Source organism: Dreissena polymorpha, chromosome 12 (assembly GCF_020536995.1).
Source record: "Dreissena polymorpha isolate Duluth1 chromosome 12, UMN_Dpol_1.0, whole genome shotgun sequence".
NCBI classification, from domain to species: Eukaryota; Metazoa; Mollusca; class Bivalvia; order Myida; family Dreissenidae; genus Dreissena; species Dreissena polymorpha.
The window spans coordinates 43,586,130-43,604,873 of NC_068366.1; the positions used below are offsets into that span (position 1 = coordinate 43,586,130).

At 34.5% G+C, this 18,744-nt stretch overlaps 2 protein-coding genes across 10 annotated transcripts in view; both read left to right on the forward strand.

Annotated features, from left to right (window-relative positions):
- Positions 1 to 1,415, forward strand: part of LOC127853242 (protein XRP2-like) — a 90,303-nt gene extending 88,888 nt beyond the window's left edge. Inside the window, exon 10 of the transcript XR_008036536.1 lies at positions 972 to 1,415. The gene's annotated coding sequence lies outside the window, so the exon portion shown is untranslated. The remainder of the gene's footprint in view (positions 1 to 971) is intronic.
- LOC127853232 (epidermal growth factor receptor kinase substrate 8-like) overlaps positions 1 to 18,744 on the forward strand; it is a 127,717-nt gene that overhangs the window by 31,293 nt on the left and 77,680 nt on the right. For all 9 annotated transcript variants that reach the window (XM_052387546.1, XM_052387542.1, XM_052387551.1 and 6 more), the window contains one exon: positions 11,090 to 11,127. In XM_052387546.1, coding sequence (XP_052243506.1) covers positions 11,090 to 11,127 — 38 coding nt within the window. The remainder of the gene's footprint in view (positions 1 to 11,089; positions 11,128 to 18,744) is intronic.

Below are 18,744 nucleotides of genomic sequence, written 5' to 3' on the forward strand. Positions count from 1 at the left end.
ATTGATCATCGTCGTCACGTGTAAACCCAGGAATGCAAATTGTGCATGCATAGTGAATTGATATATTTTATATATAAAAATGATCAATCTACTTGCGTTATTTAAAGTGTGTATATCGTTAAGTCACACAAAATTTTATAACGGAATATACTGAAAATACGAACTTTTTTGAAGTAATGTAATATACCAATTGTGATATTTTAATCATTATAAACTAATAATTGTTAAAATACAGTATTTTAGAACTTCTCCTTTTTCGTCATTCGTTGTTGACGATCCCTTTAAAATGCACATACAAACAATTGATAAGCTGTTATTTATATTTATATAAATGCTCTTTTTTCCAATCAAAAAGGCACAGGCTATAAAATATAAAGTGAAAAAAGTCACTGAATACACGGTTAAATGTATTTATAAATAAAGTTGTTTTACATAAGTAAATAGAGTAAAATATTTCATAAACAATATGAATTTTTTGGCAAGTCGTTTTTGTGTGAAATAAAAATACAAATGGTAAAGTTTGTTCTGAATTATTTATTAATAAACATTTATTTAAATAAAATAGCTAGTAGCAGTTTTCAATGATTTAAAAATAATGTTATACATCAAATACATCAAATACATGCATTACTTTGTAAATTCAATATAGAGCGCTTAATTTTAATTTTGACTCTAAAATAACACGGGTGCAGTTGGCTCCTGTTTTTTCTCCAACCTTCCATTTCTGTCTCAAATATTTTCAGGACATATTTTTTGCTACATCCAGTGAGCTGCTTTATTTATTATGCCCCCCTTCGAAGAAGAGGGGGTATATTGCTTTGCTCATGTCGGTCGGTTGGTAGGTCAGTCGGTCGGTCCGTCCGTCCACCAGGTGGTTGTCAGACGATAACTCAAGAACGCTTGGGCCTAGGATCATGAAACTTCATAGGTACATTGATCATGACTTGCAGATGACCCCTATAGATTTTGAGGTCACTAGGTCAAAGGTCAAGGTCACATTGACCCGAAATAGTAAAATGGTTTCCGGATGATAACTCAAGAACGCATACGCCTAGGATCATGAAACTTCATGGGTAGATTGATCATGACTCGCAGATGACCCCTATTGATTTTGAGGTCACTAGGTCAAAGGTCAAGGTCATGGTGACCCGAAATAGTAAAATGGTTTTCGGATGATAACTCAAGAACGCATACGCCTAGGATCATGAAACTTCATGGGTAGATTGATCATGACTCGCAGATGACCCCTATTGATTTTGAGGTCACTAGGTCAAAGGTCAAGGTCACGGTTACCCGAAATAGTAAAATGATTTTCGGATGATAATTCAAGAACGCATATGCCTAGGATCATGAAACTTTATAGGTAGATTAATCATGACTGGCAGATGACCCCAATTGATTTTCAGCTCACTAATTCAAAGGTCAAGGTCACGGTGACCCGAAATAGTAAAATGATTTTCGGATGGTAACTCAAGAACGCATGTGCCTAGGATCATGAAACTTCATAGGTAGATTGATCATGACTCGCAGATGACCCCTATTGATTTTGAGGCCACAAGGTCAAAGGTCAAGGTCACGGTGACCCAAAATAGTAAAATGATTTTCGGATGATAACTCAAGAACGCTTTTGCCTAGGATCATGACACTTCATAGGTACATTGATCGTGACTTGCAGATGACCCCTATTGATTTTCAGGTCACTAGGTCAAAGGTCAAGGTCACAGTGACAAAAGTCGTATTCACACAATGGCTGCCAGTACAACAGACAGCCCATATGGGGGGCATGCATGTTTTATTTCTCTGTTATAATCTACTAATGGCTAACCTATCACCAGTCATTTGACAGTAATACTGTTATGATATATTGTTTGATGCAAATAAGGGTATGAAAAAGACCTTTTGTCTTCATGTGTTTGATGTTCTAATCCTGTTTCTTAAATATCTTTGTTCTCTTGAGCTTTTGAATTATTGGCAGCTTTAACAATTTATCTGTGGAAGTCTCATTTCATTGTTATTTGTAGACAATATTTATTTAAATATTGTCTGCTATTGCTATATCTATATATGCAATTGCAGCATGAAAGACAAATAAGTAATTCTGACGATTTAGATACTTGCAAATGTTTGTTTTAAACTTGACTTTCAATTTTGCCTTGTTGTCAGAAAATAAGGTGTAAATGTTCTATTTAATCTAAATTTAAATTCACTTGTCTACATGTTGTTATAATTTAATCTGAAATGTGCATATTTGACGCACATGGTTTGACCTCATTCGCTCATGTTCAAAAGAGGAATCTGTAACCAGATATGTAGAGTTTTTATTTATGTGAAGGCAAAGGAGAATAACATTTTGTCTACACATAAATATATGAGCCTTGTTCTGAGAAAAACTGGGCTTAATGCATGTGCCTAAAGTGCTGTCCCAGATTAGCCTGTGCAGTCAGCACAGGCTAATCAGGGATGACACTTTCCGCTTTTATGGTATTTTTAGTTTCAAGAAAGTCTCTCCTTACCGAAAATGAAGTTAAGGCGGAAAGTGTCGTCCCTGATTAGCCTGTGCGGACTGCACAGGCTAATCTGGGACGACACTACGCACATGCATTAAGCCCAGTTTTCTCAGAACAAGGCTCATATCAATTTATGAGCGCAGAATGTATAATGCAGTCCATGGATAATGCTGTTTCATGGGCCTGGATCCTGTAATGGAGGGTGTGAACAGAATTCTAAAATGTTATTCTTAAATAGTTTCTATAGTCTATGACTCGCTGTTCAAATACTCCTGTGATTTCAAATTCACATGAAAATCATCCTCACATAACAGCTCTGTCTCTTAAAGATCAAAGATTAATCATTATCATCTTTGAAGTGCATTTTAAATTTCAGCATAAAATTGGTGATGATATATTTTGAATGGTTGATCAAGTACATGAATTTTCAATCGAATTGTATTGGGTGGTGTAACTGGATTTGCATTTGGTGTAGGAACTGGTTTTAATAAATACCTTGAATTGTGTTTTTTTTAATTTTATTGTTGGTTAATTGGAATATTGACCATTTCATTTTACAGAAGAGTGTTTAAAAGTGTATGGTTTCTTTATCTATTGCACACGGACTTAAGAGGGGTGATACATTGTTCATCCATATTAATAAGAGAAAATACCAGTTACATTACTAAAGGTGTGTAAGGATTGATAATAACTGATTCCCTGCATTCCGATACATTTTAACTGTAATATATTGGCAATTTGGTTTATACAGATTGCTATTTAGAAATATCCTCTGATTGACGAGCTGGTTTTTTTTTCAAGGGACATAATTATGGGTATTCACAATATGTGATTGTCATCGAGGTACAGGGAAATTACAATTGAGTTAAGGAAAACCATTACTCATGATCAATATTGTGGGTGAGGGACTTCTTTGGACAATTATGAAAAACCGAAAGCAGCTGACATTTCATCTAGATCATATAACAGAGGCTGAAGATGAGACTTCACTGGCCAAGAAATCATTTAAGCTTAAGTATGATTTTTAAATTGAGTGAATAATTGTCTTTCCTGAAGTCAGAATTCATAAACATGACATTTTTATGCATTTTTTAATGAAGACCAAGAACTTGAATTTTATCAAAGGCTCTTGTAAATAAAAATGTTGTATTTATAAGATGGAATATTTAAAACTGTTCTTGGTGACATATGTTACACTATAGTGACAACACTTAATAATTTGGTGTTATTTGTTTATTTTTTATATGATTTTATTGCCTTTGTTGCAATTGCAGTTTGAGTAAGGAATTTTGCAATAGTACACAAACCATATATGATATAAAACATAAAGAACTTATCACTTTCCAGAATGGTTCAATTGCAACATATCCATTCATATTTAAGAGTTTATATGTTAGGACTATCAATCAACTGAAATATACATAAAACTGAAAGATAGATGTGTATGTTGGCTACACACTATTTACTTTAAGATAATTATCAAATCAAATCATTTTAGATCATATTGTTTCAAAACATTGTGTGAGAAGTCGTATCTAATTCTGCTTATACATCATTGTGAGCGTTATCAATGTGATGGCAGAAAAATCTTAAGAATAAATATCAGTAGTCAATGGCACTATATTGATATAATAAAGGTCCTGTCAGGATCTAATATTTTTAGGATTTAATACGATTAATCGATGAAATCATAAAAAATATCGCAACCAAAAAAGTATTGAATTTTTACCTAGCACATGTATTCTTGATAAACATAGGGTAACATATTACCTCACAAAAGAACATACTGGACTCAATATAACACTCCCAACTTCCTGGTTATTGTCCCCTACCGATGAAACTGGAGGGGACTTATGGTTTGCACTCTGTGTGTCAGTCAGTCAGTCACACTTTTCTGGATACTGCGATAACTTCAAAGTTCTTCATATTTCATGAAACTTGAAACCTGGATAGATGGCAATATGGAGAACTTGCACAACATTTCATTTTGTTCCTACGTCGAAAATCTGGTTGCTATGGCAACAATTTTTTTTTTAATTCTGACAATGGTGGAGTTTCACCGGTAGGGGACCATATTGCTTGAAAATAGTCTTGTTGTATTTGAACTGAAAATCAGACCCTGTTAGATGGTGGGAACTGTAGCTGTCAAATCATAAACAAATCCCAATTGAGCACAAAGTAGCATGTCATAATGAACGGACATGTAGTACAATGTATTTGAGCCAAACAAATCCCAGAAAAAGTGCATTATCAGTTGCAATTAGTTAAATGGTTGATTGTTGCATTGCAGTAGATTTCTGGACATGTGAAACCTAGCATGAAAGTTCAATTTTCAACAGCCTTCAGTCTTAATAATTATTAACGATTTAAAGAAAGAGAAGAAAGCTGCATCATTCGATTTTGGAATGCAAAAAGAAGCTGTTTATTTAAGCTTGAATAACCAATTTTTAAACTTGTGTAACTTACTTTTAAGTTTCTCTTAGCTTATTTGTATAATTGTTTATACGGAAAACACTTAACTCAAGTTAGATTTGATGTGATTGCAAATGATTCATTAATTGAAAGGTCTTACATACAGAGCAATAGTCTAAAAGAACTATACGGTAAACGTTTTTTACCAGTGATCTGTATAATAGTTTGAACAATGCTTAAGTCATTTAAAAGAGGGGAATAGCCTTTCAGATTGGCCATTCATCAGTTTGTGTTATGGGCTTGCGTAAATAACTCAAGTGTGTGAAATAAGGTCACCTTTTGTAGTAGAAGCCTGATGTATTTATCAGTTTACATGTAAATTCCTCGCCCTTGGAAGGAGTGTTAAATATTTTAATAAAATTGGTGGCTACAGTTTTATCATATTTCTTTTTTAACATTCAGGTTAAAAAATTTGGTCTGAAGAATTAATCATTCTGCAGTGTAAAGTTGATACAACAAGTTTTGAAATGTGAAATTGTTGCATCAAGTTACATGTGTGGCTGAATGCAAGAATGATTATGATACAAAGACAGGTTTAGGATAAGTGTAAACCTTCAGATTTCTTATTGTTGGAGCTGTAAGCTGTAAACATTTGCTGGTCATAAGTGAGTGAATTAAACCTTTAAATAGGTTAGTGTACATGTATAAGGATTAACTCTTAGGCAGCTGCTTGAGTTCTGTAAGACAATAATTTTATTTGTTTGGATGTATTTTATGTTAATTTATGTATATTAACCCATTTATGCCTAGCGTCTAGAAAAAAGGCCTTGGCAAACAATGTAGACCCAGATGAGACGCCGCATAATGCGGCGTCTCATCAGGGTTTGCACTGCTTGCTTAAAGGAATTTCTGTAAGAAATATTCTAAATATAGAAATAAATATTTTAGACATCCCTAATTTTGGAAATAAAGGGATCCAATTTAGAAGGATGGGGGAGTGTACTAGGCATAAATGGGTAAATATTATGATTTTTTAATTGGCTGTACCTGAACAGCTGTAAGGAATGTGTTTGAATTGTGGTCAAAAGTTCGAGAAAAATTGGAAGTGAAATGGTGTCTTTCATTGTATATATCATCCTACATTTAAAGAGTCTTGTAAGCATAGACTTAAGGGATTGCAGTTGTTCGCTATTGCATAACATTGGGCGCTGAACTAGCAATCAGGCATATTGCACATGAATCAGAAGAGATTTATTCGCAAAATGTTTAAAAACTGTCTCTTTGTTAGAACCGATACCAATATTTGGTGCTGGAGGAAAAGATTCCTCAAATGCTTCCTTGTTAACGTTCCAACATAATTCTTCCACAAGGCACAGTTTCTTTACTTTTGTTCAGACTGTCTTAATATTAATGAGGTCTCGAACCCTATTGAAAATGGGTTAACTCAGAGTAAAAAGTCCAGAATTATCTCCCCTTGAATTTGAGAAAATTGTGAAATAAGGCTTGTTTACGCAATTAAGTCCACAGTTTTCATCCAATCATTTCCCAACTTGCACAGTGTCTTTATCTGAATGATGAGTCAAACCCTATTGAAAATGAGCAATATCGGAGTTATAAGTCCAAAATTATCTCCCCTTGAATTTGTGGAAAAAAAAAATGAAAATTCAGTTTTTATGCTCCCCCAAAAATTTATTTTGGGGGGAGCATATAGTCCCCGCTTCGTCTGTCCGTGTGTTTGTGGGTACGTCCGTCTGTCTGTGCACAATTCTTGTCTGGGATATTTCTCGGCAACTAATGACCGGAATTCAATGAAACTTTATGGGAAGCTTCACTACCAAGAGGAGATGTGCATATTATCAGCGGGTTTTGGTCGGATGATTTTTTCACAGAGTTATGGCCCTTTGAAAATTTCCATTAACTGTACATATAGTGCAATTCTTGTCCGGGCTATTTCTCAGCAACTAATGACCGGAATTCAATGAAACTTTATGGGAAGCTTCACTACCAAGAGGAGATGTGCTCATTATCAGCAGGTTCTGGTCAGATGATTTTCCACAGAGTTGTGGCCCTTTGAAATTTACTATAATTTTTTTTTGTCCCCCCAACTACTGTGCCCTCAAGACGTTTCCTTTTATCTGAATATATAGTGCAATATTGTGACAAAAAAAAACTTTGGGGAGCATCACCCGTCTCCGACGGTTTCTTGTTTTATGTGATGAAGTCCATAATTTTCATACAATTCTTGGCAAACTTTCACAGTGTAGTGTCTTTGTATCAACGAGGACTCAAACCCTTTTTTAAAAAGAGCAATATCGAAGCAAAAAGTCCAGAATGACGTCCCCTTGAATATGAGAAAATTTTGAAATTCCGCTTGTTTACGCAATCAATTCCACAGTTTTCATCCAATTATTTCCAAATTTGCACAGTATCTATATCAATGAGGACTGAACCCTATTGAATATGAGCAGTATCGGAGAAATAAGTACACATCAGATATTTAAGAACATCATTTCATTGAAGGTGAAATTTTGGTTTACTAGACAATATACAAAAGTGATTTTTGTCACTCATCATGGGTTATGTATGTCAAATTCCTTGAGCTATTTGGGCTACAATGCATTTTTTATTCTTAAAGTGTTTGATAAATATGTCATGCTTGAGTAAATTTTCTTCAGCAAGTTACGTTAGATTTATTGCTTTATGTGTATTGTGTGGTGAAGTTACTATGAAAATACCTTTGGTATTTTTGCATTTAAAATATTTTAACACCGGAATAGTTGTGTATTATCTTGGTAATGTGAATTATTTTGGTGAGTTTTTCATTTTAAAGCATTTCTGTACCACAATGATTTTAACAGATAATTTGAACATTGAAGGATTGTTTATATATCAAGAATATGAAAGCAGAATTTTTCATCTAGTTGTGTTTATGTAAGATGGCTTCAATAAGAAATACATTTTGAGTAAGCATGGTTTATTGATCAATAGACATATAGCTTTATCCAAAGTTCTTCTAAAAGTTTGTTCAATTTTTTCTCCTAAGATCTAAATTGACCCTGCCCAGGGTAAGCCCTGAGATGGTAAAACCCTCGGCTTTCATATTTGGTATGTGGTATCATTTAAATGTCCTCTGCAAAGTTTGTTCAAATATTGCGTCTGGGCTCATAAATTGCCCCGCCCTAGTGGTCACCAGTTTTACAAATACTAAATTAAAGACTTTCTTTATAGAATTCCTTAAACAAATTATCTGATCTTACACAGCAAAGGCGACTCAATTCTTTCATTTTTGGTATGTAGCATCATCTAGAAGTCATATACACAATTTTACAGATAATGCCCTTTGGGTCAATGCTGATGTCAACCCCAATTTTTTTTTTATCCCCACGTTTTTCGGAGAAAAAGTGGGGATATTGTGGTGATGTGCGTCTGTCCGTCCGTCCGTCCTGGCCACCTGCTCCTCCTACACTATTAGCACTAGAACCTTGAAACTTACTTTCATGGTAGCTATGAGCATATGTGCGACGATGACAGTGACGGAATTTTGATCTGACCCCTGGGTCAAAAGTTATGGTTGTCGGGGCGGGCTGGGTCAGAGATTTTCACTAATTTTTTAATGTAATTTTACATAAACTTCTTCATTTTTGCACCGATTTACTTCAAATTGATACTGAGCCTCTCTTATGACAATATGGTCAATCTGAACTATGCATGGCCCCATTACCAACCCTGGGGCGCCCCGGCCACATAGGCCACGCCCACCCAAAATTGCCTTTTACTATAATTTCTTCATTTCTACACCGATTCACTTCAAATTGATACTGAACCTCTCTTATGACAATACAGTCAATCTCAGCTATGCATGGCCCCATCACCAACCCTAGGGCTTCCGCCCACATAGGCCACGCCCACATAGGCCACGCCCACCCAAAATTGCCTTTTACTATAATTTCTTCATTTCTACACCTATTCACTTCAAATTGATACTGAACCTCTCTTATGACAATACGGTCAATCTCAGCTATGCATGGCCCCATAACCAACCCTCGGGCGCCCCGCCCACATAGGCCACGCCCACCAAAATTGCCTTTTACTATAATGTCTTCATTTCTACACCGATTCACTTCATATTGATACTGAACCTCTCTTATGACAATACAGTTAATCTCAACTATGCATGGCCCCATTACCAACCCTGGGGCGCCCCGGCCACATAGGCCACGCCCACCCAAAATTGCCTTTTACTATAATTTCTTCATTTCTACCCCGATTCACTTCAAATTGATACTGAACCTCTTTTATGACAATACAGTCAATCTCAACTATGCATGGCGCCATTACCAACCCTGGGGCGCCCCGCCCATAATAGGCCACACCCACCCAAAATTGTATTTTACTATAATTTCTTTATTTCTACACCGATTCACTTCTAATTGATACTGAACTTCTTTTTATGACAATACGATCAATCTAAACTATGCATGGCCCCATTACCAACCCTGGGGAGCCCCTGGGTCAAACATGCGGCGTGGGGATGCGCGTCAGCCTCTGCCGCGCCATTTCTAGTCTACATAATGCCTTATGGACAAAAGTGGCCATGCTCTAAGTGTAACATATTAAATGTAGTTTTGTCTGCAAAAAGAAAAGACAATTAAGGCCAGTTGGTGTAATAATTTGTATGTAACTTCAGATCATGGTCGTCTACAAAGTTCTAAATACTTTATTAAAGACATACCTAGTCTCGGGTCAATTTGCCTAACCTTTTCGTGGTATGGACTTTTTAATACAGACTTTTTAGCAAGATGTGTTAAAGTTATGCCACAGTTGTAAAAAACAAAAATTAGCCTTAAAGCAGGGGCCTGTAGATTTATACATTTGAGCTACAGTTTCTCAGGTGAGCTTTCAATGATCCTCAGGGATCTCTTGTTAATTAGTAGTTTAACAAATCTATTTGGTTGTTTGCGTATTGGAATATCAGTGAAAATCATGTTGAAACCTTACTACTTGGATGAGAAGAATGACAATGGCTGTCAGTCAAACAACTTTCATGTCATTTGTTGTAGGAAGGTAAAAAAACATTAATTTCTATTAGAATATTGAAAAAAGGAAGCCAAGAGAATGTTGTTGTTGCGAGAAGAAAATGAAACATTTCAACATAACAACAACTTTGATCTGAACTGAATTATGTGAATACACCATGATTTTATACAATACTTTAATGTATAGCTAGATACACGATTGTACAATCTTAACTTCAATCTTAAAAAGTTATACATCATCTACATGACATCTACAATCTAACAAAGATGTATATCATATGCATGGATATTATATATCCTATTGAAGGAAGTGTATGAAATATGAGGATAGTTTTGAAAAGATATTTTGAGATTGTTTTGGTTGGATTCTTGCTAAACAACAATCTGATTTTTCCTCTTACAAAAGAATAAACATATATATAATCACTGTAGTAAGTAATATTTATAAGATTTAAAAAAGTATATAAAAACAACACAAACATGAAATAGTCAGATATTCAAGGAGCTTAATGGATTGAAAAAAAACCTTTAGTTTTCTCTAAAGTAAGTCAAAGATTGTAAACACTACCATATCACAACTCACAACACAACCAACGGCTTTTTTGTTTGTTAACACATTTATAGAAAGGACAGCAATTAAATATACATGTTAAGCTATAAAACATTTAAGATAGAATTTAAAAAATGATTTAAATGATAATTGAAATGTCATATAATAATGGTTACTGTATAGCCATCACAAATATATCAAGCACAATTGGTTGTGACTGTTTATTAAAATATTGCTACCAACAATGCCATCATATTTATAGAAAAAACAATCATCAATTTTAGTAGTCATTATTTTTTTATTTGTTTACACCTGGTTATATTTAACCTATATATTTGAGCTCGATTACCAAAGGCTTATTTAAAGTCCATTAATTTCCTGGGACTAGAACCAGTACTTCAGGTCTATGGGAGAGATCTGAAGAACGCTCCCACAGTGGGGATCGAAACCATGACCTCCTAGTTGCTTGGCAGACACCCTATCTACTATGCCACGGGACCTGATTGCCAAGTATTGCAGTTTTTCCAGTATACATACATTCATGAGCAGTGTTGTTTTATGCTGATCTTTTTGCACTATTTCAGTGGTCCACAACGAAGATATAATGGTGCAGAGGATTTAGGTAAGTGTTCATTATTCTGTTATTGTTTGTTTAAGAAGAAATTTAATTTGCAAATGGGATGTCATAATAGTTATTCAGCAAGAGTACCTTTTTCATAATTTTTAACCAGGTTTTCCGAAGGAAAAACTGGTTATTAGATTGGCGAACGTCAGCGGGCGGCGGAACAAGCTTGTCCAGGCCATAACTATGTTGTTCATTGTGAGATTTTAAAATCATTTTGCACATTTGTTCACCATCATTGGACGGTGTGTCATGCAAAAGAATTATGTCAATATCTCCAAGGTCAAGGTCACACTTTGAGTTCAAAGGTCAAAAATGGCCATAAATTAGCTTTTCTGGGCCATAACTATGTTGTTCATGGTGAGATTTAAAAATCATTTGGCACATTTGTTCACCATCATTGGACGGTGTGTCATGCAAAAGAATTATGTCAATATCTCCAAGGTCAAGGTCACACTTTGAGTTTAAAAGTCAAAAATGGCCATAAATGAGCTTTTCTGGTCCATAACTATGTCTTTCATTTTTAAATTTTATAATTATTTGGCACGTTTGTTCACAATCCTTGGACGGTGTGTCATGCGAAAAAATTACATCGATATCTGCAACGTCAAGGTCACACTTTGAGTTCAAAGAGCAAAAATGGCCATAAATGATCTGGTATGGGCCATAACTATGTCATTCATTGTGAGACTTAAAAAATACACGGTACATTTGTTCACCATAATTGATCGGTGTATCATGCGAAAGAATTAAGTCGATACCTCCAAGGTCAAGGTCACTGCACTGTGAGTTCAAAGGTTAAAAATGGCCATAAATGATTTTGTTGTGGCCATAACTATGTCATTCATTGTGAGACTTAAAAATTACTCTGTACATTTGTTCATCATCATTGAACAGTATGTCATTTAAAAGAATCACGTCAATATCTCCAAGGTCAAGGTCACACTTGGAGTTCAAAAATGACTCTGTACATTAATTTTTTATTTTAAATACATAGAGGATATTTGTTGGAATCAGTGGATTATTGATTTTAATTCACGAGTGATCATAGAAAAAAATCTTTTCACGAGTGGCGCAGCCACGAGTGAAAATATATTATTTCTATGTTCACGAGTAAATTAAAATCGATAATCCACCGAATCCAACAAATTTTCTTTTTATTTTATGCCTTTTTCACAGTTTATATAGATTGTTAAAGAGTTTAATTAAAGAATTTCGCTGGGATAATGACGTCATCTTGTCAAAAAATGAAGTCATTTCACAGTAAACAGTGAAAATTATCGATAATTTTCACTGATAATTTTCACTGGTTGAAACAGTGAAATTATCAGTTTTAATTCACTGATATTCCTCTATAAACCACCGGAAAGCATTAAATAAAAGAGTTCAATGGTCAAAATGGCCATAAATGATAATGGCAAAATAAAAAATAAAAATGTAAAGTCATGTAATGATATTATTGTTATACAACTGTTAATTCATATATCATGAATCAGAACCAACAGCACCTCACCTCCTTGACATCGGCCCCACATCTTTTGGAATAAAACAAACGATCTATTAGATCTGCAAGAAGTTATAATATAGTTTAACGCTATAGTTTGATGTGGTCAACGATTTAACTGGGTGGAAATGTACTTATCACACAGGCAAAAGATGGATTTGCTTAAAAAAAACTACTATGCAACAACTTATAAAGGTCCTTAATATGTCCCTGAATGGGTTGTGATTGTATGTTTTTGTTCATTTGTGAATCAATTTATCTTCCCTGAATTGAACTTATACATTGCTGGATTTTAAAAATAATGTGAAATATGTTTTAAAAAACCCCGATAAAACCTACTCCCCTTGTAGAATTTTGTGTGAAATTTCAAAATGTCCAGTCCTTAGCGCCACCTTAGAAGTAGCATTGGCTTATTTTTTATGCAACTTAAAACAGAGGTGGTGCACTTGAATAATGGCCCTGTTATCGAAAAACACTTGCAGCGAGGGGGCTGGGCCGTTTGTCCTACATGTTTATGGCAATATTGAAACATTACTTATATTTTTGAAGTCACAATTTTTGCCTGTTATTCTTAAAACTTGCTCATAACATTAGTTATATAATGATATCTGGGCTGCGGAGACAGTCATATTGTTTGTCCAATCTTCATAAACCTTTCTCAGAACATTTTTTTTTAATTAAATTTTGGCTGAGTTCAAAATTGGTTTTGGTCTATTGAAACACTCGGCCACTAAAAGTAGAGGCAAACTTTCATGTATTCATTGAAACTATTTAAGTCCATTTAACAAGTCACACTTTTTGCCCTATCACGATGAAACTTAAGCATGTCATTAATTTTGTACACATAACATCTCAGCCGAGTTTAAGAATTTTTTGGAAGCCACATTTATTTCACAAACATGACTACTTTTACCAAAAGGGCAAAAAACTGAATTTATAATATACTGAACAATTTTATGTACATGTATGAAATCTTAGATTTATTCAATGAGTTTCTTATAAACTGGTTCATAGCATATAATGTTTACTCAAATACATAATGATTAGTCATGCCAGAATATATATCATGAAGATTCATTTTACAAAAAATTGTATTAACATATGAATTAATAAAAAACGCCCTAAGATGAAACTGTATCCATGCATGCATGAACACATTTAAAAAATATTATTTAAATTATCAAAGGCACAAAATTATCCAGGCATTTCCCCAGGATTTTGGTCAAGCAAAGTGGCAAGACATGGCGGAATGGGGGTTGATTCAAAAGGGTGCCCATTAAGCTTTCTTTTTTTTCTAATTTTTCTTAATCACAAAACACAATACTTAGGAGCTATTTAACCACTTTTTTCTACATGTTCCTATATAAAATACACACTAATTTGGAGCTATGAAAGCATTAAATTTTATTTTATTGTTTATTTATTTTTCCTCAATTTTTTATATTAAAGTCATATTTTATATTATAAAATAACAAGAAAAATAACAGTAGGCATTAGAACTCACTCAAAAATGATTGAAAATAACACCACAATAATATAGTTACATTTTTTACCACACATGCACATATATACAATTTTCACTTGGAACACCTTTTCCCCGATGCTTCTCCTGGTGCCAGACATCCACCATTCTTCCTAAGTCCACTGCCTCATTATCTGGTCCTTCAATGCTGACCATCACCAGAGCATTGAGGACAGCAGACTTCAGGCGAGCAGAATTTTCTGTGTTTACCCCCTTTCATTGTGCTTAAGCCTACTCGCAGTCTGAAATACAAACAAAATGTAAAATTATTCTGAAATTAGAATGTTAAATCTCATTGACTTAACACTAAGAGATGCTTAAGGTTCATGTAGAGGCTTCAATTTGAAAAATGTGGGACCCCTAGCATTGAACTCAAATTTGACTAAAAGAAGAGTGCCACATTGAAAATGTATACATATATGCTTTAAAGGATGTTTTCCTTCAAACTGCTTCCAATTTTGTACATCAACGTATCATAACATCCACAAAATCAACCAAAATACAATGCGATTTTAACAATAAAATATACATTATTTTCAAAAATCTGAATCATGTTTATTCCACGTATTTCGGCGGAAAATTATATAACTAGTGATTAATATCGACATTGACGAGGGCAAGTTACGCTTAAATAGTAAAAAAAGTTAACATATCTAGAAATATCAAAACTCGGAACACATGTCATTTCATCACCATGGGGGCAGCCATTTTTAAATTAATAAAATAGAAAGAAACATGCTAAAAACTCACTCATTGCCTAATTGACATTCCAAACGGTTGACGATGACAAATGCACTGGATTGTACTCTTTCCGTTGATGTTTGCAAACTGCACGATCAGACCTCATAAACACTCAAAAGAATAACTATGTAAGAAGCATTTCACCAATGTTTACAATCGTTGTCGAATCACATTACTTATATTATTGCGCATAAAATAGTACGCTTACAGACTGACAGAAAGATCGATACGTAACTCCGTTCAATTCATCACGGTATACTATTATAATGTTAATATATAATAATACATCGCTTTAACAATCTTAAAGTAGAAATAATTCTTTTAAACGGAGTTTTTAATAACGAAAGTGAAAACAACGGAAGTTGGATGGATATTCTGTGAGATGCACTTCGGCTCCAGAAAAACAATACAAATAAATTAAAAAAGACGTTTGGGGGACAATTTTCAGCTGGAAAATATTTGAAATAGGGTAAGTGATGATATCTCTACGTGGTCATTTCTGTTATTTAGTGCGATCTCTTGCTGATTAATGTTAATAGTTGTTTTACTAGTTGCCACCCAACTGTCAAAATAAGATATGTGTTTTCTCAGGTATGTGTATACACATACCCGGTTTTCTCACCGTACTGCACGTGGTTTCGACCGATTTGTTCTGCACTTTTTTTTACGGAGCACAGCGATGGCCACGCTTTCAAAATGGGTAGAAGGAATTGAAATATAAAATCAATCGGTTTGCCAATTTCTTTATATTCCTTAAAAATTTTATATGTCGTCTGCAATCTATTTCAATTTGAGATGGCTTAAAATTTGCAATTTGGTTGAGAGGTAAATAACAAAATTGTTAAGCCTTTGAAATAGAATTGTGACTCTTATTATCCACCATACCTGGATTTTTAAAAAGTAGTTACGTTTTAGTTATTTTTAGAACTTTGTTTAGGAAATTTATCCAAAAAAGGCAGTTGAATAAAAACTCATTTGTTGTTTTATGACAATAATTTTCTGTGAAATGTTGCTAACTTGACCTTGTATATGTATATAGCTTTGTATTTATTCAACTAAAGGTAGTGCATATCCTTCCTAACTTTAGATTGAGATTTTGTAAATTAGTGTAAAAATGTATTGGTTTTAAACCAAAATATGAATAAAGCACACAAATATTGAATGTCAAAAATGTGTTTATGTTATTCTATCCGTCTTAAGCTTTAAAATGATATATAGTTTGACCATATTGTACCACATTGAATGAAGAAAAACAAAAGCGAAGTTTTAATGAATTTTATCCCCCCCCCCATGAACCTTAAGCAAAAAATCGTTTTTCGTTTGTTATTACGTATATTATTGACAGTCTAGTCAAGTACCCAAGGAGCAGTACCGACTTCTGAATGCACTGATCTGCACATGTGAAGAATACACAAAGAGCACAATAAACCTACAAAAGGGTGGATTATTTTTCAAACAACTTTTTTTTTTTAAGTCTAGTATATGTTTATAAAGTTACATTAAGATATGCTTTTATATTTAAATGTTATCATCTATAGTGTCTAATATTTTATTTAACACAATATCTGTCTGTTTTTAATAATTATTCACGTGCGATTTCATTTTGCGTTGATTTCACTACATACTTATAAAAAGTTTAGTTAAGTAAAGATGTTCCTACCTCCTTTAACTTCTGTTACCCATGGACAACATTGGACAATATTGCTGCCACTGACTCGCTGTTTGAGACTTTTGGTTCGTGGGTTGGAGGTCTCAGGATCACTAAAACATCCTTGACACTTTCACTTTTACTTATTTTACTCTCTGACAGCGACGATAATTAGTAGTACTGACAAAGAAATGTGCAATTGCAGATTTCCCAGACACAGGGACTGGTTGTGTATTCGATCGTAGCATTATTTCGTGCATCAAAACTAAAGATAACTGTGGTGCAGATATTTAGCGTTTTCCGAAAATATCGAATAAGCTATTTGATGTGAATGCATGTTATGTTGGTGCTGTTAATTTAGTTGCGTTTGAGAAAATAGTGTGAACATTGTAAGTGTGCGGGAGAAATCAAGTGAGACGTTTGACTTCAATTAATTGTAAATATAACTTATATTACGCTGAAATTCATACCATGTTTTACTAAAATTATATGATTAATGTGACATGAATCTTCTTAATCACGCTTTGTTTTGTTATACTGCCAGTAATAATAAAACATATGTTACAGTACAGCCAAAGCGGAACAAACGTATTTCGCGATCCGCGGCGGCAAGGCGAAACGAGTCGATGCCGCGTCAGTCGTTGAAGCCGCGTCAGTATGCGGCGGCAAGTCGCATTTCGCCGCGAAACTTCGCATCTGTCCGCCGAGGCATGCAGCGGTCCGCGACATGATGCCGAGTCGATGCGATCATGAAATATTTATTTTTTTAAATTATTAGTTAAATGTAGTTAACAAATTTTGAAAGAACAAGTATAATAATAATTACAATCATAATAAATTTATTGTGCGCGGATTGTATTAGCATATACATGTAAGCATAGATAATGTGTCTGGCCAATTATTAAGTTTGTTTCCCGCCCGTAGCGTATGTATTTCACACATAAACAAGGTCACGTAAATATGTTTTCGCACATACACGTGATCAAGGCTCCAGCATATGGTGGGTTTATAAATTAATTGCATGTTGATTCCGCTATTATATTTTAGCTGAGAAAATTAGCAGTTTGAAGCCACATCAATAATCAAGACGGTGACGACGTATTTGTAGTTTTGTTAATTATCAGCTTATTATAACTATTGTTTGAATATGCGTATATAAACACGTTTTATTTTGTTCATATTATACAGTTAATATCGCTACTAATTACCCGATAATCCCGTATATTCCAGTTTTAAAGCAAATGCTGGTAAATATTTACGATACGCAAACATTCTCGATATTTCCTTCAGTATCAAATACATTTTGGCATTTGTTACTATTTATAGAGATGATGAAATAACGTCTAATCGGGGCGTTTTTTTTCTCCACTGAACACGCGATTTACGCCTGACGTGATGTTCGTGTATTTATACAACACAAAATACACCCAAACTTTCCAAACGACGTTCTACATGTCTGCATAATTTTCGCGCGCTTTTTATGAAACAAAGGATATTTTAGCACTGTTTATTTGACGCTAGATTTTGCCAAAGGACGCGTTAGCATTAAAATTTGGAAGTGTGTTTCCGATTACAAATTTAATAATGATAATCGAACGAAACATAAACAGTTGCGCGTAATTAATTCTACGCTACACATACATGTATGTACATGTAGGTGGATATCTTTTCACTCGATCCGCCGCGTACGTATGCGGCGGATTTACTCCGCGAAAGTACGCGAGGTTAATACAGACTCGGCGTCGTTGCGCGGATCGATGCCGAGTGCCACGGCGATACGCCGCGTGAACACACGATTCGGCCGCCGCGGACTAATAATCTGGCCGTGGCGTAGCCGCGGATTATGTTTGTGCCGCTTTGGCTGTACTGTATGTTCTGTTATTCAAGTACGCACTACCGCAACAGACAACGTTGACTGTTTATTTTGTGAATAGTCGTGTGCAATTAAAATGAAACAACAACAAAATCGAGCATACCTTTAATTGCTTTTACTTCACGTGTACCGGTAATAATCAATCATCATAGACCATTATTAGGGGATACACACCATAATTGACCCCTATAAACAACCCATAAATTGTGCTCGCGTCTGATCAAATCTTTTATTATGAACATAAAACTTATAAGAATTGGTCGATGCCAGAATGCAGACAACATTCCGATCAGAGCTTGAAATGGCTTGTAAACTATTCAAGCATCGGG